Here is a 20,901-nt window from a genome sequence, read left to right as displayed (position 1 = left end):
TCCCCTGGTGTGACAGGAACACAGAAATCTTGATACTTAACGTATTTGAAGGAACCGGTTCCTTTAGAGGTCATCCCAAGCCTGCAGCGCTGAGAGCCTGCAGTGCAAGAATGAGCTTTTCCATGTTGCTTATTTGCTTTGATTTTGACAGTTTATACTTATCCTCCCAACTTAATTTGTTTTTTTGTTTCTGCTGTCAAAAGGGCAGTGCTGGCGTGTCCATGCACCATTTGAAATGTAATCCTTCTCCTCTGGGCCTTCTCTCTTTGTGAGTGATTTGAATTAAAGGGAAGAAAGAGCTCCATTAGGGAGCAGCGGGCCCGTCTGTTCCCTGCCAGCTCACTCACTGGCCCTTCGGAAAGGTCCGTCCCAGTTCCCAGGCCTCGCACACCTCTTCTGCTCACTCTCCCACGATGTTCAGGCTTAAGGCCTTTAGCCAGCTGCTCCCTGGCCGAAGGACTCTTGCTCTGCCCATGGCCACCTTCTTCCGAACTGACAGCCCTTCCCTGATCACACATGTACATCAGTCCCTCCAGGGCAAAGACTGACATTACTCCTTATTTGTTATTACTAGTTTACTAGGGTTTCTGTGTGTTTGTTATCTGTCTCCCCCACCACAATGTAAGCTCCTTGACAGAGGCACTGGGTCTGTTTACAACCCAAAGTATCCCCAGGGGCATGGCAGGAGGTACAAGGACATTCACTGAAAGGATGAGAGATTTTGAAATGCCCATGGGTTATGGCTCCTAAGTTAACGTTACAAAACGGGGAAGGAGAAGCAGAGAAGGAAAAGATGGGGAAGAAAGGAAGGAAGGAAGGAAGGAAGGAAGGAAGGAGGGAGGGAGGGAGGGAGGGAGGGAGGGAGGGAGGGAGGGAGGGAGGGACGGAAGGAAGGAAGGAAGGAAGGAAGGAAGGAAGGAAGGAAGGAAGGAAAGAAGAAAAAAGGAAGGAAGACTTAAAAAACATACAGGAACACAATGACTGGTACAGAATGGTATGTTTCTTACTCTGGGGACCCAACACCAGGATGTAAGCTACCATTAGAGCTTCTGCTTTCTCAGCCATCTCTAAACTCACGAAACCCACATGGATTTAGGTTACAATAAGGAACCTGGAAATAAAGCGGCTGAGAGCCTGGCAAGTCACAAGATAATCTCTTTTCTGAAAGATCTCTTAAGAAAAGGACACTTTTCTTTCTGGAACAATGCAGAGTAACCCTTCCCACATGCAGGGAGAAAAGACAGGGACAAATGAAATTTGGCGAGTGTTGGGTGTTACATGTGCCCGACACAGAACTAGATGCTTTCATCCCTCTGACCCGGCAGAACCCACCAACGAGGAAGCCGAGGCGTGGAGCCATCAGGGCACTGCCCACGCACAGCCGGTAAGTGATAAAGGTGGCACTGCCTGGCACACTCTTCCTAGGCGGCTTCTTCAGGCCCCTCCCGGTTTCTAGGTAGCCCTTGATGGGGGATGATGATACCATTTTATGAGTTTAATGCGCTTACTAAGTGTTAGGAAAATGAAAGTAAAGATGTGCTGTCTCTTAGGACATTTCAGTTAGAACCTCAATGGCCTCAGAATAAGCCAGTGTTGAACTACCTGGATACCACACTTCGCTGTCCAGTCAAATTGCTAACTGGCTATTTCCCACTACAGACCAGTGGGAAAGCAAAGCATCGCTCTGAGTTTTAAAGCCTCATCTAGAGGTGAACATAAATCTCACCTTAGCCTTATAGGCCCGGGCCAACACTCCTCTTACCTCTTTGAACTCTTTCACAGTCTTAAAGTACAGCCTCTGTTTCTCTAACAGTTCCAAGTACTGGTCATTCAACTGGTCTCTTCTCATTTTGTTCTCTTGCTTCTTCTTTTCCATCTGTGGAAACATTTTGTGAAATGGTACTGAAAAGGCACGTTTTGATCAAGGGCTGCTGACAACATCCAAAAGGCAACCATTACTAGTATTTTCCTTCTTTACATCATTTTTGAGATTGGTTTATTATTTGCATGATATTGCATCGAGGCTCTATAATTTATTCAACATTTCTCCTATCATTGGGCATTAACTGTTCCTTTCTTTTTTCTTGTTTTGGTGATTACAAACAATTTGAAAATCAACAGGTTGGTGGTTCCTAAGCAAGGGCTATTTTGCCCTCCGAGGACACTGGGCCATGTGCAGAGACAGTTTAGACTGCCACAGCTGTGAGGCTGGGGTCCTCCTGGTACCTACTGGGGGGAGCCAGGGGTGCTGCTAAACAGCATACAAGGCACAGGCCAGCCTCCACACAAGGAGAATGGCCCAGCACTGAGGTGCCAACAGCATGAAGCCTGGGGGAGGATGGAGAGAAGGAGGGCTCAGGCCACTTTCTTCCCCAGGAAGGCATCTCCTAGTAAAGAGGAAGGGGAAGTAGCCAAAGGAAAAAACCCAGTAGGTTCCTGTTGCTCCCCAAAGAGAAGAATGGCAGGGAGGAAAGGTCCGCCACACTGAGACCTGGGTTGTGACAGGCTCACGGTGAGCCAGGTTCTCTGTCCTCCACCTACCACACACCCCACACCCTGAAGAAGGGGCTCCATTCACTCTCTGCAGGAGCCTGTCCTGCCTGGGGCAAGTGTCCAGCCCAAGGAGAGTGCTGCCTCACCTCTGCTTTCATTTTGAGGATGAAAAGTCTTGACAGTAGTGACAATGTTTTTCTCCTTTGACATCATTTTACTGAAGTTGTTAATGGGGAGATGAATATTTTTCTACAGGGAAAGAGATATGGAGAGCTTCTGCCCTCAGTTCATCTCCTGTGAGATGAGATTCCAGGCAGCCTGAAGGTGTCTGTCTTTTGCGAATGGGTCTGTATGATGACAGGCCCACAGACAACCCTTTCTTTCATTGCAGCATCACTGGACCAGTCTGCCCCAGATTACGAGAGGAGATGCCCTCAGTCCCCAGCAGGTCTTACTGCTGCGCCTGAGGACCACTCTGGTGTGTTCCATTTCTTACACAGGACTAAGCTAGATGTTTGGAAGCAGTGAGGGTTCACCTGGTTCTGGTGGTCGAAAACTACAGCTGGCTGTGGCTTCCAGACAGTGAGTCTGCTTCACTACTCACCACACGGCCCACGTGCAGAGCCACGAAACGAGGGAAACCCCATGCAGCCCCAGACTGGATGATTCTCTGCAAAGCTACCTCTGGAGCTCCGCACCCCTTTTCAGTTCCTCTATTTTCTCTTCTGATTTCTGAGGCATTCAATAGCCTTTCACTTTAGTAGAACTGAGTTCAGCAGTGATTTGCATTTTTATACAGGAAGTTCCTGAACATTCAATGCTCTCAGGATCCCAAGGAATGAATGTCAGGAAGCAAAGATCCAGTGAGGAAGCGATGGTGGGCAAGAGAGGAAGGCTGCTGGGGAAAGCCGGTTTCCTCATCTGTAAGGTGGGTGTGACAGCACTCTCTAGAGAGGGCTTAAGAGGATTAGCACAGTACTTGGCACACAGTAGGTGTTCAACCATGGAGCTACTGCTAAGAGCTGCCTTTGAACCAGCAGTGCAGGCGGCCCCTGGAGCTAGCTCCAGCCACTGCCAGAACAACCAGAAGAAGCTGCTCTTCCAGGGCCTTCTCCATCACTATGAAACCCGGACCCCGTTACACAAAAGAAGACATCTGACCTTCATTCTACTTTGCTTAATTCCTTCTACGATCTGTTCCATCTGACGTAAAAACTGGTCCCGGGCAGCAGGGGAAGCCATCGCTCTGAAAGAAAAACCAGTGGAGGCGTGACCAGCACACAGGACTCTGAGAAAGGAGGAGGTGCTGAGAGGTCAGCCCTGGGACCACATGATGCCCCAAGAAGTAACTAGACTTTTGCAAGGCAGGGTGGACTCGTGGGGCCCCGGGGTCCCAGGCAGTTAACAATTCTAAACTCTGAGGAAGGCATAACCATTTGCCTGGTTTTAGTAACTGAATATTAATCCTTTTTACACTTTACCTACAATTTTCTTAAGTAATACACATTTTCTTAAAGTAAAATAAAATGTCACTAAAATTAACAAAAACATTTTTTATGCTGAATGATATAGCAGGTACTGCTTAAGAAATGAATTCCATTTAGTTCTTAAAAATCCGAGGCTTTGGAGACACGGCTCAAGATTAGTAGGCATATTCTCAGATTTTTCTTAGTCCCAGGGCTGGAAACCTGCTGTTTCTACAAGCAGCAGCTAAAGGAGCAGATTCCCTGATGTCCTAAACATTCCCCTTCACCTCCAGTTCTACAGAGGGAGTGAAACCAGAGGATCACAGCACAAGGATCCAAGGATTGAGAATTCTTCCAAAGAACGGCTGAAAGCAGAACTCGTCACAAAAACACTCAAACTGCAACTCTCTCAGTTGTCAGGGAAGAAAGATGAAGCCACCATTTTTAGACATGTCACGAGGTTGTAAGTCACTAACGGACTCTTGCCAGGGAGCTCTGGGTGTTTTGTTTGTTTTTAACTAGAAATGAAGTTTAAAATCTAGAGCTTGCAATCCATTAAAATCTTAGTCACTGGTTACCTGGCAGGGGACAGCAGAGATTTGTACCAGAAGGAAAGGAAGCCTGCTGCACAGAGAACAGGCCCTGGAGCTGCCTGGATGGGCCCGGGACAACGGGCATGCTTGAGGGCCGCTAGGATCGGGGTACAGGGGGGCCTTGCCATCGAATTTTTGGAGAACAAAATTCTTATTTGAATAAAGTAGTTTAGAGGATGCACATTAACTTGAAAATAAAATGTCCTGTTAAGATTTTTAAGAATCTTGACAAAACTTCTACAGATTATTTCATTATGTCAATTTCAAAGCACCTGCATCCTCAAGCACAAACGGTATCAATCTAATCTTAGCAAGACGAAAAAGTAATACACAATGAGATCATACTAGTTGAGTACAGTCAACTTATTTGAAAGTTAACTTTTTCCTAAGACATTCCTTGGTGTTTTTAAAACATCACTGTTTCTGCACGAACCCAAGGACCGTGTAAAGCGAGACACATGTGCTCCTGGCAGCGGTGGGGAAGGTGTCACAAGCACACAGCTGGCATGGGTTTGCTCACTCACACCAGCAAGAGGCAGGCGAGGGGACACAGTGCAGGGCACACCATGGTGCTGCCAGGCAGGACAACTGGCTGGCTGACGGTACTTACTGTGAGAAGTTCTCATGAATTGAGTTGAGCAGGCTAATCTGGGGAGCAACAACAAAACAAACTGTAAGCAAAAGGCAGAAAGACCCCTGTGCTGCCTCCACCACGAAAACCTGTCCTGTCTCTGGAATAGCGCTTTTGGTGGAGATGAACGAAACATAAAAAAAAGAGCAACTCGTTCTCAGTCGCGTCATTTTTCCCAGAGAATCTACCTTGGCACCCATGGCCACAGGAATGTGGGAAGAGGGCTCCCTGAAGGAAGCTGAACACTGCAGAGAAGACACTAAGCTGACATTAGAACTCTGGGGAAGCTGCCACCACAGCCCTTTAGATCTTGCAAACACTGCACTTTATTTATTTCAAGGCTATCAGCTTAGCAGAGGGTCAATTGGGGTGAGCAGTGAGAACACTGCCCGTCCTATTCGTGCCCATAAACTCTTCTGCCAATGTGGCCAGCTGCTGGGTGGCTCTGAGCCTCTGTGAATGCAGCATTCACAGCCTCCATTCCCATGGAAACTGCCTTGGCCTGCGCAGTAGGGCCCTCTATCTGCCCCAGTGATACAGTCCAAAGCGGGGCTCTGAGACAGAGAAACTAGAAACCGAGTTCCTCTTTCCGGCCGCACTGCTAACTCAACTTGTGAGCTCAGGACAGAGCATTTACTATACTTGGACTTCTGGTTCCTGGTCTCTAACATGGAAATGCTATTCTTGTCCTTATGACTCCCCTGGGAGGTTTGAAAGCTAAACTACCACAGGCATAAACGGATTTGGAGTAAATGCACCATTTATTCAAATGCGAAGTTCTAACTGTTAACATGGCTTAGAATTAAACAGCCCCACTCCCCTGCATACCCCTTGGTTTTAAATGAATGCAACAACTCCAGACATTGCTGATGAAGGAAGGTCAGTGCCTTCAAGGCTTTGTCAGAAGGGGCTGGCCTGTCCCTAAGTTAGGGTTGGCAAGTCTTTCCCACCCCATGTAGGAAGACTCCAAGGTCAGGACATGTAGCAGAGCTACCCCCAGGTCTGACCTAAATAAATCCCAGCAAATCCACTCAACTTATCTATTCAAACATTTTATATGTGCCCATCACTGGGGAAGGCCCTGGAAACAGAGAAAAACATAACTCAACCCATCCTCAAGAAGTACCCTCTAGGAGAGGGATTTACCGAGTTTGATGAACATGCAATAAAGGTGACAATAATTACAGATGCCTCCATGTGGGTTCGGTACAAGAGACATCTGTAATATTGCTCTTATTAAAGTGGTAATTAGTGCAGGTTTCAAGGTGAGAAAATGAAACAAATTCTGTCAACCCCAAGGTGAGGGGACAGGCAGGAGCTAAGTGTATTGAGAACCACCACGTACAAAGGACTTCACATTTTTCTCCTTCTGTCTCCATCATAATCACATAAAGCAGGTGTATCCCCATTTTCCTAGTGAGGAAAATCAGGCCAGGCTCGAACCCAAATCTGTGTGACTCCAAAGCTCATGCTCTCTCCACCACTCTGTGCTGCAACTCTGAAGACCGGTATTGTTCTTTTTCTAAACGCCTCAGTCATTTGTCATCCAACTTGGGGGATCCCTGAATCATGAACGGATTTAACCAGGAGTCAGGGTAATATGGGGGGGGGGGCTATCAATGCCATGTTAACCCCTTTTCACCCTTGCTTTGAATTTTGCAATCCTTTTAGGTCATGCCTCTGTCGGCCACTGATGCTTAAATACATTTCCCCATGTAAACTATGACAAGCCTACCACCCCCATTTCATTTGGCTGCTTCCTGTCTCTGAAACTCGAACTAAAGTCTCACCCACTCCAGGACCCCTCCTTATACACCCCCCAGGCTTCCACTGCTTCTCTGAAGGATGGCATTTCCCACAGGGCACCAGGAGACCACTGGGCACCAGTCTCACTTCACCCTGCACCAAGTGAGCTCCGGTGGCATGTTGCACTTTCTGACTCCATCCCAGCACTGGGCAAACAACAGGCACTCCTTCCACTTAAACTGCATGCACCCCAGACACCAAGTTCATTTCAACTTCCTGGGCTCAACAGTACTGGTAGCTGTTCATTTTAGTAAGTATTTTCTTTTTATAAAGCTTCTTACCTCTTTTTCCAAATAAACCTTTTTATCATCCAGAGTATTATATAAAGTGAAGAACTGTTTCGTTTCTTTGTGCACCGCTGAAACTGTAAATGCAATGAAATCAGCACATGAATAAGATGTGTCAAAATGACCCTAAGCACCTCCCCTCCTTCCCTCCTGCCCCCCCATTCCCCCCCCACTGAGGCATCCCCCAACCCCCTACAGGACAAGGAGCTCTCAGGGCTGGCACTCTGGCTTGCTGTCTGGGCAGAAGCCCTGCAGGGCACAAAAGCCCGTGCAGAACTACTGCAGGCTGATGGCAAGTAACCAGTCCCTACTGGTCAGGCCAACAGGAGGGGTTACAGGCCCTTCCCTGTCAGGTGGAGGACAGGTGAGTTCCTCAGCAGTCCTTCAGGTGAGGAGTCCCGGGAGGAAGGTGGCAAGGATGAGGAAGCTGCCACGCCACCTCTTCCTGTTTGTGTGGCTTCCTCCCTTCCCACACCCCCAAGGGACGGGAGTCGCAGCCTGTTCACTTTTCTAACTCCCCTGCTTGGGACAGGCCTAATCAGGAGACCCTCCCGAACGCCTCCTGATGAATGACACGCCTATCCAAGGGCAGAATACAAGCCTAATAAATGTGTATTCTTCCTACCCCTGTGCATACGACTAAGGGGCATGTATTACCAGGGCTCCTAACGTCTTCACCTATAAAATTACTCAGCATCTCGGTCCACCTCCCCTTCTTCACTCTTCCTGACAGAAGAGAGATTTAGAGCAAGTGGTCAAAATCCAGGATTGTGAGTGTACCGTATTCACCAGAAAATGAGGCTACTGAGGTGAAGGGTTCCTATCCAAACTCTCCCCTTCTGCTCTGTGGCTGGGTAACCCCACGTAGCTCGGAGCCTATGCGACTTCCTCGCTGCTCTAATTTCCATAATACACAGCCACCCAGAGAGAGAAAATCCCCAGACCTGGATTCACAGTCAGGCTGTGAGCCTAAGCTCCAACGCTGTAGCTAAAGATCCTCATACCTAAGGTTTATCAGGCACCGGCCACGACTACAGTGGAATCTGGTTTTCCATGGGCTCTGGCTCTCTGAAAACAGACTCCTTCTGGAGCAGCACAAGTGGGGGAGGCACAGCAGGCCTGAGCAATGTTGGTTTCCTTGGGCAACTCCCATTCACACTTAAATCTGATTCTTTAAACCAATCATTGAACTTTTAACTTTAATACCCAGTAACAGCTGTGTCTCCCTCCAGCACAGCAGCTCAAAGATGAATGAAGGTCAGGGAGATTTGCTGAACATATTTGGTTACAGAAATTAATAACCTGATACAAGTATTTTGATGCAACAGTTAAAAATGTTCCCAACATCAAAATATGTGTTCCCAACATCTAATTTGTATGAAAATCACCTCATGAACTACTTTACATAAAGTATTATTGCCGAAAGCTTTAGAACAGTGATACTCCATCTTGGCTGAAAAACGGAATCACCTGGGGAGCTTGAAAGTCCCATGACCAGTTAAATGAGATTTTCTGGGTGCGGGACCAGGTGATTACAATGGGTAGCCAAAGCTCACAATCACCACCATTAAGTAAGCCAGTCAACTTTTAGCTTTAATGCTCAGGAACACAGCTGTCACCCTTACTCCATCCAGCTCAAGAACTGTGTGGGGGATTTGATAAGTTTTAAAAAATGATGTAGATATTTTGGGGCAACTGATTGAAAATGTCTTTGGTATAAAAATGTCCTATCACAAAATGACTTTAACATGTGAAGTTTACTCTGTGAAATATACAGATGCAAGGTATTATTATTATTATTATTGTTATTATTATGAAAAGCTTTAAGGTAGGCAGGGTAGAAAATTCAGCGGAAGGATTTCACGTAAGGCAGAAACGATTTTCTGCTGAGAAACTGCCACTGCTGATGTGAGCCCTGTAAAAACCACCCTGAGCAGGGTGGGCTGTGGCACGTGGACGGAAGCGTGATTCCAGACTCGCGTGAGGACAGTGCTCTAAAGTGAACCCGGAAGGACGCCTGAGCGGCCAAGACCTCAAGGCAAAATCTGAGGTGGGTGTTAAAGAAGAGCCGAAGTTTGCCGGGTGGGACAGGCAGGGCAATGGCAGCTGGACTTGGGGACCAGGTCCCAGGCCAAGATGCAGATACACTCCTGCGAGGGATAAGGCACTGAGGGACTGCAGGGGACTGCAGGGGTGAGGCACTGCAGGGGTGAGGCACTGAGGGACTGCAGGGGTGAGGCACTGAGGGACTGCAGGGGACTGCAGGGGTGAGGCACTGAGGGACTGCAGGGGTGAGGCACTGCAGGGGTGAGGCACTGAGGGACTGCAGGGGACTGCAGGGGAGAGGCACTGCAGGGGTGAGGCACTGAGGGACTGCAGGGGGCTGTAGGGGTGAGGCACTGCAGGGGTGAGGCACTGAGGGACTGCAGGGGTGAGGCACTGCAGAGGTGAGGCACTGAGGGACTGCAGGGGACTGTAGGGGTGAGGGACTGCAGGGGTGAGGCACTGCAGGGGAGAGGCACTGAGGGACTGCAGGGGTGAGGCACTGCAGGGGTGAGGCACTGAGGGACTGCAGGGGACTGCAGGGGTGAGGCACTGAGGGACTGCAGGGGTGAGGCACTGCAGGGGACTGCAGGCCCAGAGGACACAGGAGTCTACCAGGGCACTCAGGGTTTGGAAGATTATCCAATTACGGGGAGTTATTAAATATCAGAGCTCTTAAGCAAGAGTGTAAATGATTAAATGTATGTTTGAGAAAGATCTCTCAGGCAAGAGAGTAGAGAAGGGGATAGACTCTGGGCAGTAGTGAGAAGGTGGCTACAGAAGTAGTCCAGAAGAAATGGACTTGACCATTCTCAGAAACAGAGCTGGTAGAGCAACACGAGTCTGAGTGGACTACGGAGGGCCCAGCTGGGCGAGACAGTGATCCCAGGGACAGAGCGGAAGAGCAGGCTGGGGAGGCTGCGTTCAGTTCTGCACCTTAGAGTCTGCGGTGTCCAGGGGCCATGCGAGAATGGGAGCCTGGACGAAGGACCTGTTTAGAGGGTATCTGAGCTGGGTCTTGAAGGATTCCGTCATACAGAGGAGAGGGTCCCAGACACAGGTCACAGGAGGGGCCAAGGCCTCAGGTGGCATGGTGGGCTCAGAGCAGGACAGGGGCCCCCAGGGGAGGGTCGGGACAGAGTAAGGAGAGAGGCTTTACTCAGCAGGCCCTGGGGAGCTGCTGACAGTGACAGTCACATGTGTGGATGAGACACTTGGAGAAGGGGCTGCAGACCAGCTAATGGTCATTCAGCTAAGTTATGATGTAAGTAAGAACAGATATGGTAGGAGCAGTGGAAACAGAAAGGCACCGGCAGCTCTGAGGGCCACGCTGAACCTGACAAGGAGCTCGTCCCGGCTGCTGAGTGAACACGACGCGCCAACGGCAAGAATCACGTCAGCCAGCAAGTCTGAGAGGACAGTGAGCGAGGACTGGCCCAGCGATGCTGGGATTACGACGCCCTGTGTAATGGGGGCAAGTGCACGGGGAGCTCAGGGAGTCAACGGCTAACTGGGATGAGGGCTGGTTCGAGACATTACTCTAAGAGCTCAACCAGCACATGTCCACACAGAGGGCAGCAGGGTCACCCAGTGCTGCTCCAGGGATTATGGGTCACCCACCAGCAGGCCACATGGACTGAGTGCCGCGTGGGCCTAATGACAAAACAGCCCTTTCTGGGGGTGGCTTCCCTGGACTGTGCGGAGGCACGCCCCACCACGCTAAGTGGGACAAAGCCCCTCGCCTCGCGTCCCTCCTGGGACCGGCCTCCAGAGCTTGTGAGCGGTTGGTGCACCTACTTTGGCGGTAGAGTTCAATAAATCTCTTCTGATACTGTATTAGCTCGGCTCGGCTGGGCACTTCATCAATCTTGCGATGCAAAATGGCTATTTCTCGATTTCTTCGAGCCTAAGTGCAAAAGGGAGAAGAGACAACACCATTTGGTAGACGGCCTTCCATGTTCTCTAGGAGCCGAGACACCGACCCCCACTGCCGCCAGAGCACAACCACATGTCCCCGAATGCAAGCCCCAAATCCTGCTATTGGCTGGAGGGCCCCATTGCAGATTATGACTGACTCTTCACCTTGCAATGAATGGAGAAGGTGTGGCTGGGAACTGGAACACAGAACGCATCCACTCCGGTTCGGGGGAAAGATGTGTTTCTCCTTTTGGCCAAGGCTACACCCCAACTCCCCAAGGGCACTCAGGCTCTGACTCCTCTGTTCTTTGTTTTTTATCCCCAGGAATCTAAAGATACAATTATTTGTTCCTTTTATGGTATCTTTAAGCTCTGCCTTTCCACTGGCTCCTCCTCATCAGCCTTTAAATACGCTCAAGTCCCCAATCCTTGAAAAAGCCCTTCCTTACACCCAACCTGCGGTGCTGACACCTGGTCTCCAGCCCAAAAATTATGTGAATTTTTGCTCCAAAAGACGCATTTGAGCTGAGGGTCCGGCTAGGTCTGATTTTCGGGGAAACACGGTACCTACTCTCCACCTGAGGTGAGGATCAAATCAAATGACACCATGTCATGAAAGTAATTCGCCAACGTGAGGCGTTATCATTATCATCTCCGACCACCAAGTTACCCTCCAAATAGAAGACTGCAAGCAGCAGCCGTAGTACAGAGTCTCCAGTTCTCAGAGGCCGAGACTTCCCAGTTCTGCAACAGGACACTCATACCCCGCTACATGCAGCTGTGTACTTCTGTGCTCTTGTTTTCACTCACCTGTAGTAAACGGATCTTGTAAAGTTTCTCTTTCTCCATGTTATACCGTCTGTCTAGGTCTTCCTAAAAGTTGGAAAAAGACATGATTATCTGGGAATAGGAAACGTTCATTCTTTGATGAATTCTTTTGAAGTTGAATGTTTTTAAACCATATCTCCCTCTTCTTCAGGCCCCACATTTCTTTGCTTAAATGGACAAGGTTAGGGTCTGGGTCCTGTCATGTGAGACCCTTGACCCGCTTTCACATCCCTTTACAACAACTCTTCCTTCTTCTGGAATCCAGGCTGAATCCATGTTTTTAAGTGAAGTATCCCCCAAATCCACATGTTCTCCCCCTGCCACAACTAAAAGCAAACTATGAGGAGGAGGAAACAAGCATGATTTAAAGAACCTCTTGTCCTGTGCCTCTGTATTTTGAGATGATGCTGGTTTGCTTTTTGTTTCTCTTTGGAGTTGCCCTGTCCAATGTGACAGCCACCAGCCACATGTGACTATTTACATTTCTATTAACTGAAATTAAAAAAAAAAATCAGTTTCTCAATTGTACTAGTCACATTTCAAGTGCTCAGTAGCCACATGTAATGGCTACCATATTGGACAGGGCACATACAGAACATTTCCAGCACTGTAGAAGGTTCTTTTGGACAGAGCTGAATTAAAAGAGAGAAACTAGTTCTCCCTGAACCCAGTGACATAAGAGACATGGTTTGCTGAGTTAGAGAGAGCTACAATGAGATCAGAGGTGCCCCCATCCCCAGCGCGCACACACACACACACACACACACACACGCACACGCACAGAGAGAGAGAGAGAGAGAGAGAGAGAGAGAGAGAGAGAGAGAGAGAGAATATGAGAATACACAGTCTCCTCTACAGGGCTGAGCTGCAGGCAAACCCCACAGACCTCACCATAGGAGTCCTGTTCTCTAGGAGCTTCTGAGGGCACAAAGGGAACAGAAACCTTAAAGGAGGCAAACTTTAAAGATGTTCCCGCTTCTCTTCCTCCTGCTCTCCCTTTCCTCTTTCTCCTGGAGGTTTGCTAGAGTGCTGGAGAGCTGGAAGCACTAGTTTAACTCATGACAGAGGTCAGCAAACTATAGCCCAAGAGCCAAATCCTACAGCCCTTGGGCCTATTTTTGTAAATAAAATTTTATTGGAACATAGCCACGTCCTTTTATTTACATATCAACTCTGACTAGTAAAGCTGGCCCACAAAGCTGAAAACACGTACTATCTGGCCCTTTACAGTTTGCTGATCCTGGAATGCAGCACCATAAAGAGAGGAGCTTTTCCTTCTGCACCACCTCCATCCCTCAGAAGCCCATGGGGTGTGACCCGCACGTATGGCCAATGCAGGCCTTGCCCCTTCTCAGCAGAGATGCCAGTCAAGACAGAACGCCTACACAAGGCGCTGGGAGAAAATCCCCCAGAAGGGTGGCCTTCAGGGCTGTCCCTGGTGAGATCCTGCCTTCATCTGAGGGGCCAGATGTGTCCCCGAGAGCCCGCAGATGAGGAGGCAGCCATAGAGAAACTGAAGTAGGCACGAGAAACTCTTGAGAGTATAAAGCTGGCCGCCAACCTGAAGAGGACACTGACAGTCTGGAAAACGGGCAGGTACTTACATTATGAGTCAGCACAGGAGAGAGGGCATCATTCGGCTCTCCACTGGAGAGGGTCTGAAAAGATAAACAGTAAGAAACACCTTCTGAGTAAGGTGAGCGGGATAGAAGCTGAGGGTCTAAATGTAGGAAGGAGTGGGCTGGAGGACCAAGTCTGATCAGACTTGGAGAACAGAAAGGGAACAGCCCCTATGTGAGCCCCCAGATTTTAAATTGTTCTTAAACGTCTGTCAGTTACACACAAACAAGCTAAACTTGACTTTGAATGAGAGTAATCGCCCCTCTAACAAGATGTGATTGCTGAGAAGAGAAATGGGATCCTAACCGTCTGTGATTTGTGCAAACTCAGAAGCTGACTGAGCTGATGATTTGGGTGTCAACGGTTCCAAGTTTTAGAAACAACTGGAAGGACAGGCTGTGTGCTGATGCCCCCAGGACAAAACGGTACTGCACGGAACTCTGCTATTCCTCACAGGTGGGCAGAGCTGTATGGCCTGGCTGAAATGACACAACCTCGGCACAGCAGGGAGAAGGTGCTGCACAGTCCCTCACTAAGTGTGTGCACAAGTGTGAGTGTGTGTGTGCGCGTGCCGGTTGGCTTGGGCAAGTCTCCCCCGCACCCCCACCCCCAGTTCTCCATTTCTACAAGGGAGCAAGTGCAATCACTGAGATTTGAGGCTAGGTCCAGCTCTCACATCCCAAGCACAGTGGTGCTCAGGAAATAAGCTCTGAATCAAGTGTGAGGAAGGAGATCAACACAGCGAACAACACAGAGAACCTTGCAATCTCACTTGGTGAGAAACAGACTTTTTCCCCATCCTTGCATTATAATTTAACGCTTGATGGAAATTCAAACCAGCTCCTTGGGAGATCAAGTCTTTGTTCAGAGAGCCAAATGTGCTCCTTCAGCCCAAAAGCTCCTGCACTGCTGGGGCTCCAATACTAATCCAACACTGCTCTGTTTCCTGCTCACTGCTGCCTTTTATTATTTTTTTATTTTATTTTTTTATTGGGGAATATTGGGAACAGTGTGTTTTTCCAGGAGCCATCAGCTCCAAGTCATTGTCCTTTAATCTAGTTGTGGAGGGCGCAGCTCACTGGCCCATGTGGGAATCGAACCGGCAACCCTGCTGTTAAGAGCTTGAGTTCTAACCAACTGAGCCATCTGGCCGCCCCTCACTGCTGCCTTTTAAGGGTGGGGCATGACCCTGGGCAGGAGTGGAGGGTGAAGTGAGTAAACTGGTACCAAAGTTAGAGTGGGAAACAGAGCTCAGGTATTTGCTGGAAACACCCCTGCCCTAAATGGGGGGAAAGGGAAGATTTGTAATCTGGTAATTCCTGTCTGGGGCGGCTGCTGTCCACACACACTGCTGCTGTTTACGCACCAGAAGGAAGAGAAAGGAGAGGGATGGAAATCTAAGAAAATCATGTGATAACTCTTGTTGAGAAATGTGCATTCAGAGGACCAGGTTGTGGACACTAGTCTTTTATAGTATCCGACTTTGGCTGGTTAGTCATCTAGAATTCTTTTCACCACATAAGTCACAACAACACCTCAGTCACAAGGAGGCCTTCAGGGCCTTTACCTTTTCTTCTCCACCTGGTGCTCTCTCAGCTTTCAGATTTTCAATTTCCTGCTGTAGCCGTGTCATCTCCTCCTTTAAAAGTGACAAAAATATTCATAAACCTTGGAGAAGCTAGTAACCATACAATTATTTAACTTGACTCAGAGTCTTATTTTCACATTCTGTGAATTTATGCTAGGACAAAAAGTCCATTAGGAACTCGCTGCCCTGATCTCCAATTCTCAGCCTGGGAAAGTTTTTTTCGTGAGGCTACAGGCAGCTGTATCAGTTGAGAAGGGGCCTATCTTTCTAGAGGGCTGGTGAGGCACACAGTAATCACCAGGACATGACAGGCATGGGTAGCCTGAAGCCCACTTCCAATCGGCCTTCTCTCTTCCTCTTCCCCACAGGCCTGGCCACCTTTCTGCTACCCTCTAGCCTGGAGCCCTGCCTCACCAAGCCCCTCCTCCATTTGCCAGCCTCACCTGCCCTTAAGTAAGAGCTGGCTCCACAGAACTCCTGTGCCAGACTGGCCTCTCTTCCTCTGGCACGCACACAGACCTCATGGGTCTCATCTCCTATCTCCTGCTGCGGTTGTCATGGCCAGCTGTGCATGCGTCACCTCCACTACTAGGCACCGAGTTCCCAGATGGCAGGACCTAGGGCTTATACCATGACGAGACATTCCAGGTTTTCAGGACAGCCCTGGTTTTATATGATGTAATTGCTTTATACTTCATAAGACTTTTCTTTTAAATGCATTTGTAAATTAGAAAATCTCTAAGACTGTGCTCTCAAATTTGGGGTTTGGCACACACGGTTACTTCTGGTGTCCTTGGAGCGTACCTCCTATATTGCTCTATTTATCTCACACAACTGACAGGTAACTGCTTGATGAGTCTCCCTTTTCAACTACACCTGGACAGGATTCCACAACAGGACAAAGGGAGGGAGAGCAAGAGATTGTACAAGAGTCCTGGTTTAATGTCTGCAGATACCAAGCCACACTTACTCGACAATGGGCTTTAAACTCCTGTTCCTGGCTTTTCAGATTTTCATTCATGGCTACAAGCGCTCTCAAGTTCTGTAGGATACTGAAGAGAAAAGACCAAAAAATGACACATGGCAAGCCATTATGATTTTATGAATCACAGCTAAAACCAAGTCCCCAGCTAAAAAGGGACTCCCTTGTTAATTTCCTTTTGTTGCTCTCAAGTGTCTAACGGGTTCTCCACAAATGATAAAGACTACCATTTAACTGACATTATTATTCACTTATATGCCAGAGCCTATTAGCCTACATGCAAACAAACCAGAATCCAGAATTAAAATGTCACCTGCAGAAACATCAATGAGTTTCAAGAGTACTGGGTATACTTAATGGTACCAATTACTTGACAGTAGTCAGAGCACAAACAGTATGGAAAAGCATTTTTAATATCCATTCTGAAAAGGAAGCAAGTTGCTAAAGGTCATTAAACACACTCATTTGAAAATAAAAACATCAAGTATCTAGCAGATTGCTCTGTATTGTGACAGAAGGGTTTCTAATTATAAAGCCCAGTAAGCTGTGGTTACTTCTTGGCTAAAAATGTCTATCAAACCCAAAACTGCTCAATCTGTGCCGGACTGATTTACCATTTCATTCAAATGAGTGATACTTAAGAGATTTTACCACCCAAATGGTGTGGTGACAAAAACATCAAATGTAAGTGCTGTTTATACATAAACTGTCTAATGACAATTAATTTAAATGGAACAAAAACAAAAAACAAAACAAAACCAGAAGCTTTTTTTTTTGGCAGAAAAAGACCACCTTTACTCCCATGGAGACATGGCTAAAGCGAATGCTGTTAAGAAAACTGGTAACGATGATTGATTCCAGGGAGAAGTGGGTGGTTGGGGGGCCGGGGTGGGAGCGAGACTCTTCACCATATGCCCTTTTGTACCGTGAATGTATTCTTTAGTTTTTAAAACCAGGAAAATTCACAATGGGATTTATAGATGATGTAATACAGAATTGTACACCTGAAATCTATGTAATTTTACTAACAAATGTCACCCCAATAAATTAAAAAAAAAAGAAAGAAAAATCTAAAAAACAACACACAAAAAAACCCCAGGAAAATGAAAACACAAGCCCCTAGAACACATGGCTTCCAATCCCCAGAGAACTGGGAGAAAGGGCTACCTCTGTGCCAAGCAAGCCCCTCTCAGCACGTGCCCGAGTGATGGGCGCAGTCTGAGTCGGCAGGGGAGGTAACTGACCTGTACAGACGAGCCAGAAGCATGACCCCCGGCTCCTTCGTCTTGTGCGCCAACCAGTGAAGCCACCAGGTACTGGCCAAGTCACTTGCTTCAAAGAGAAAATACACACATGCTGAAAACCTTACCCTGGATCAGCTTTGGACTCTATCTTCTCGAGGGCTGCCTGTTCCTTGTCCAGTTTCTCACTCTGACTCTTCAACTGCAAGAGAGAAGGAGGCATTGTTGCTAGAGATGTGAGTGTGGAGGAGTGAGCATTCCATTCCTCCCCCGATCCTACCTGTACACCACTTCTGGCAGCTGGCCGAGCCCACAGGATTGAGCTGGACACTGAGGAAATAGGTGAACAAGAAGAGCAGAATGGGGGTGGAGGGACAAAACCTGACCCTTCCTGACACGTCCTGCTGGTTAAAGAAACCTTGGCAACAGCTTACAATCACAGCCACAAAGCGTGAAAAGTCAAAAGTAATGTTGACAGCAGGTGCCTTTCAGCAGGAAGAGGGAAATGAAAAGAGCGGCTGTGAGACAGACCTGGGTTGACATTTCGGAATGCCATTATTATGGCTATTAACAGGGACAGGGTTAAATCTCCTATCTTCCTAAATAATGTCACCTCTATTTTCTGAGTCAGACAGTGAGGTTTTTAAATAATAAATTTTAAAGAAACTTTACAAATAAAGTAAAAATTATAAAATGTACAGTTGTATCATACAATAGAATACTAACCTGCTATTTCAAAAAAGCAAGAAAAATGCAACTGTTTTATGATGATCTCTAATATCTCCTCTTAGATGAAGAAAACCAGGTAGAAAACCACAAGTATAATATGCTTCTAATAAGTATAAGAGAAGTTATACACTGCATGTATACATGTATAGAGGAAAATACATGTTACTTGTAATATGCATAAGGTATTTTTGAAAAGATTCAAAAACACTATTTTGAAAAGATTCAAGAAAACTCGTTGCACTGGTTACCTCTGGAGAGGGTAACTGTGGCTGAGTTAAGGGAACACACCCTTTGTACTTTTTGAATTTTGAACCATGTGAATGTGTTGCCTATTCAAAAAAAAAAAAACAAGTTAAAAAAGAGTTCCAAGGGTTCTAGTTACAAACGAAAGACCAGGCACAAGTTGCAGCAACTCCTTCTTGCCTCAAGTCCTAAAAATCCAGACTGTTATGATGAACGCCAGGAGGGGGTACCTCAGCGACAGAAAGATGGCCACAGCCAGGAATGGATTGAGGAGGCCTGCTGTGTGGCATGAGCAGATGCAGGCAGGAGTGGTCTGCAGGGCTGGCGTCTGCGGCAGGAACAGCCAGTTGCGCTAAGCAACTGCTCCTGGCTCCTTGCTAATAACCCAAGAGCTGGCGCTCGAGTTGCAGGGGCATAGCAGGGCCCCAGAGTCTGCAATACCCAGGAGAAATGGAGTGTCCCCGAATATCAGTTACCACTGGCGGACCCCACCAGAGTAGGACCCACTATTCCAGAATAATCACATGGAACAGGCTGCACAAAATGGATACAGAATCCACACAGTTGCTAACAGGAAATTTCAGAATCAAACATAGGCATACCCCCAAGAATCATCACACACCTGAAGCCAAGATAAAACCATAAGAAAGGTGTGTCAATGCAACATGAATTTTGATCTGAAGAAATAGTTTGTAGATCTAGAAAAACTTTAGACAATCAACACCGTTAGAGAACCAGGACAGGATACTGCATATAGTAAAAAGAATCAGCCTCACACACAGGAAATTAAAGCTGTGACTTCTGAAACTGAGAAGTGGACAGGCCAGCACCTCGTGGCCCCTGTGGCCTCCCCGCAGTGTCACACACTGTCATCTGACCTCTACCTCCTAACTCCTGCTTTCCTTTTCCTAAATTTATTGGAAAGACAGGTCTCCCATTGTTTTAGTGCCCCCAGGTTATCCTGGAAAGGCGGGTGTTGTTGAAAACGTAAAACCTGGGAACACTGATGTGAAAGGGTTTGGAGTACTCACTCTGCCCAGTGTTTGCCGTGACTAGACAAGGAGACTGAGGTGCAAAGACAAAGTTCATTTCTTCTTCAGGGGCCTGGTCTTCAGTATTCTAACCAAATCAGGCTTCTTCCTACGTTTTTCAGAACTAGGTTTCATACAGCTTGCAATTTTTGCAGCTGGGAGTTGGTGTGACTTCCCTGTGAGACAGTAAGCTCTCTGAGAGGTCTTGGGTGCCCGACCACCAACATGGCGGCTCTGCCTCAGTATCTCCATCCATAGGACAGGGATGATAACAGTGTGTTGTCAGGGCTGCTGGAAAGACTCAAGGACTAACACAAGTGACGTGCCCGGAGCACACTCCACATACAGTAACGTGGGTGACCATGATTATTTCAGGACAGAAAGACTAGCACTCATTGTTGACTTAAATCACACCCTCTACCTTTCTAGCACATAAATTAATTTGATTTAATGTTCAGTACAAAAAGCCACTTTGTAGCCTCTTAGGGCATGTATCCTAAGGCATTTAAGTGTCTTAGGAAATTGATACCAAGATATTTTACTTTTAACCTCTTCCAGACTGTTATACAAAGACTGATCTATGACTGGGCAAATGTTATGCTACAGGGTCCACAGCATTAAAAGTAGGACCACAGCAGGAATCCCACCCCAGGAGTTTGCTATCTAAGCAATCCATAGGAATGTGGTCACAGAACAGCAGAAAGACAGCTGATCTGTCCAAACGCAACACACGTATCTTTAGATAGAATTTGAAAAAATTTAGTCTGATTCCTGTGCCTGCCCTTTGTAAATATTCTGACAATCAGCAAAGAGACTAGTCCAGGTCAGAATTAAAAAGCTTTGTCAGGCTTAAAAGTACTGCATATTGCTATAAATAAAATAATTTTAAATGGACAACTTTCATGTGAAATTAAAAAAAAAAAAACACAGGGACTGGTTTGGTTTCAGAGATGTCTTTGAGGATCAGTCATTCCCACAGGTCCAGAAAGTACTACCCTGTTTCCCCAAAAATAAGACCTAGCCGGACAATCTGTTCTAATGTGTCTTTTGGAGCAAAAATCAATATAACACTTGGTATTACATTATATTTATTACATTATATTTGTTATACCGTATTGTATCGTATCATATCATATAAAGACCCAGTCTTACAGTAAAATAAGACGGGGTCTTATATTAATTTTTGCTCCAAAAGACGCATTAGAGCTGACTGTCCGGCAAGGTCTTATTTTCAGGGAAACACGGTAGGTGGAGGCCCTCGCAGTGAGGCCACTGTACAGGGAACAGCTATAGCCCAAGCACCAAAACCACAGTGAGAGCTTTTCCGATCCAGAAGAGAATCGTTCCATGGAAATGCAAGAGACAGAAATAACTCCACTCCCCTCATGACAGAGCTGGCATTA

At 47.2% G+C, this 20,901-nt stretch overlaps 1 protein-coding gene across 4 annotated transcripts in view; it reads right to left on the bottom strand.

Annotated features, from left to right (window-relative positions):
• CCDC93 (CCC complex scaffolding subunit CCDC93) overlaps window positions 1–20,901 on the bottom strand; it is an 88,758-nt gene that overhangs the window by 7,551 nt on the left and 60,306 nt on the right. For all 4 annotated transcript variants that reach the window (XM_081052188.1, XM_081052191.1, XM_081052189.1 and 1 more), the window contains 10 exons: window positions 17,624–17,697; window positions 16,243–16,324; window positions 15,252–15,323; window positions 13,669–13,722; window positions 12,047–12,109; window positions 11,117–11,225; window positions 7,271–7,353; window positions 5,163–5,200; window positions 3,655–3,739; window positions 1,763–1,876 (listed from right to left, as the gene is read on the bottom strand). In XM_081052188.1, coding sequence (XP_080908314.1) covers window positions 1,763–1,876; window positions 3,655–3,739; window positions 5,163–5,200; window positions 7,271–7,353; window positions 11,117–11,225; window positions 12,047–12,109; window positions 13,669–13,722; window positions 15,252–15,323; window positions 16,243–16,324; window positions 17,624–17,697 — 774 coding nt within the window. The remainder of the gene's footprint in view (window positions 1–1,762; window positions 1,877–3,654; window positions 3,740–5,162; window positions 5,201–7,270; window positions 7,354–11,116; window positions 11,226–12,046; window positions 12,110–13,668; window positions 13,723–15,251; window positions 15,324–16,242; window positions 16,325–17,623; window positions 17,698–20,901) is intronic.

Source organism: Rhinolophus hipposideros, assembly GCF_964194185.1.
Source record: "Rhinolophus hipposideros genome assembly, chromosome: 6".
NCBI lineage: Eukaryota > Metazoa > Chordata > Mammalia > Chiroptera > Rhinolophidae > Rhinolophus > Rhinolophus hipposideros.
The sequence above is the reverse complement of the archived record's forward strand: the minus strand, read 5'-3'. Positions and strand labels throughout refer to the sequence as shown.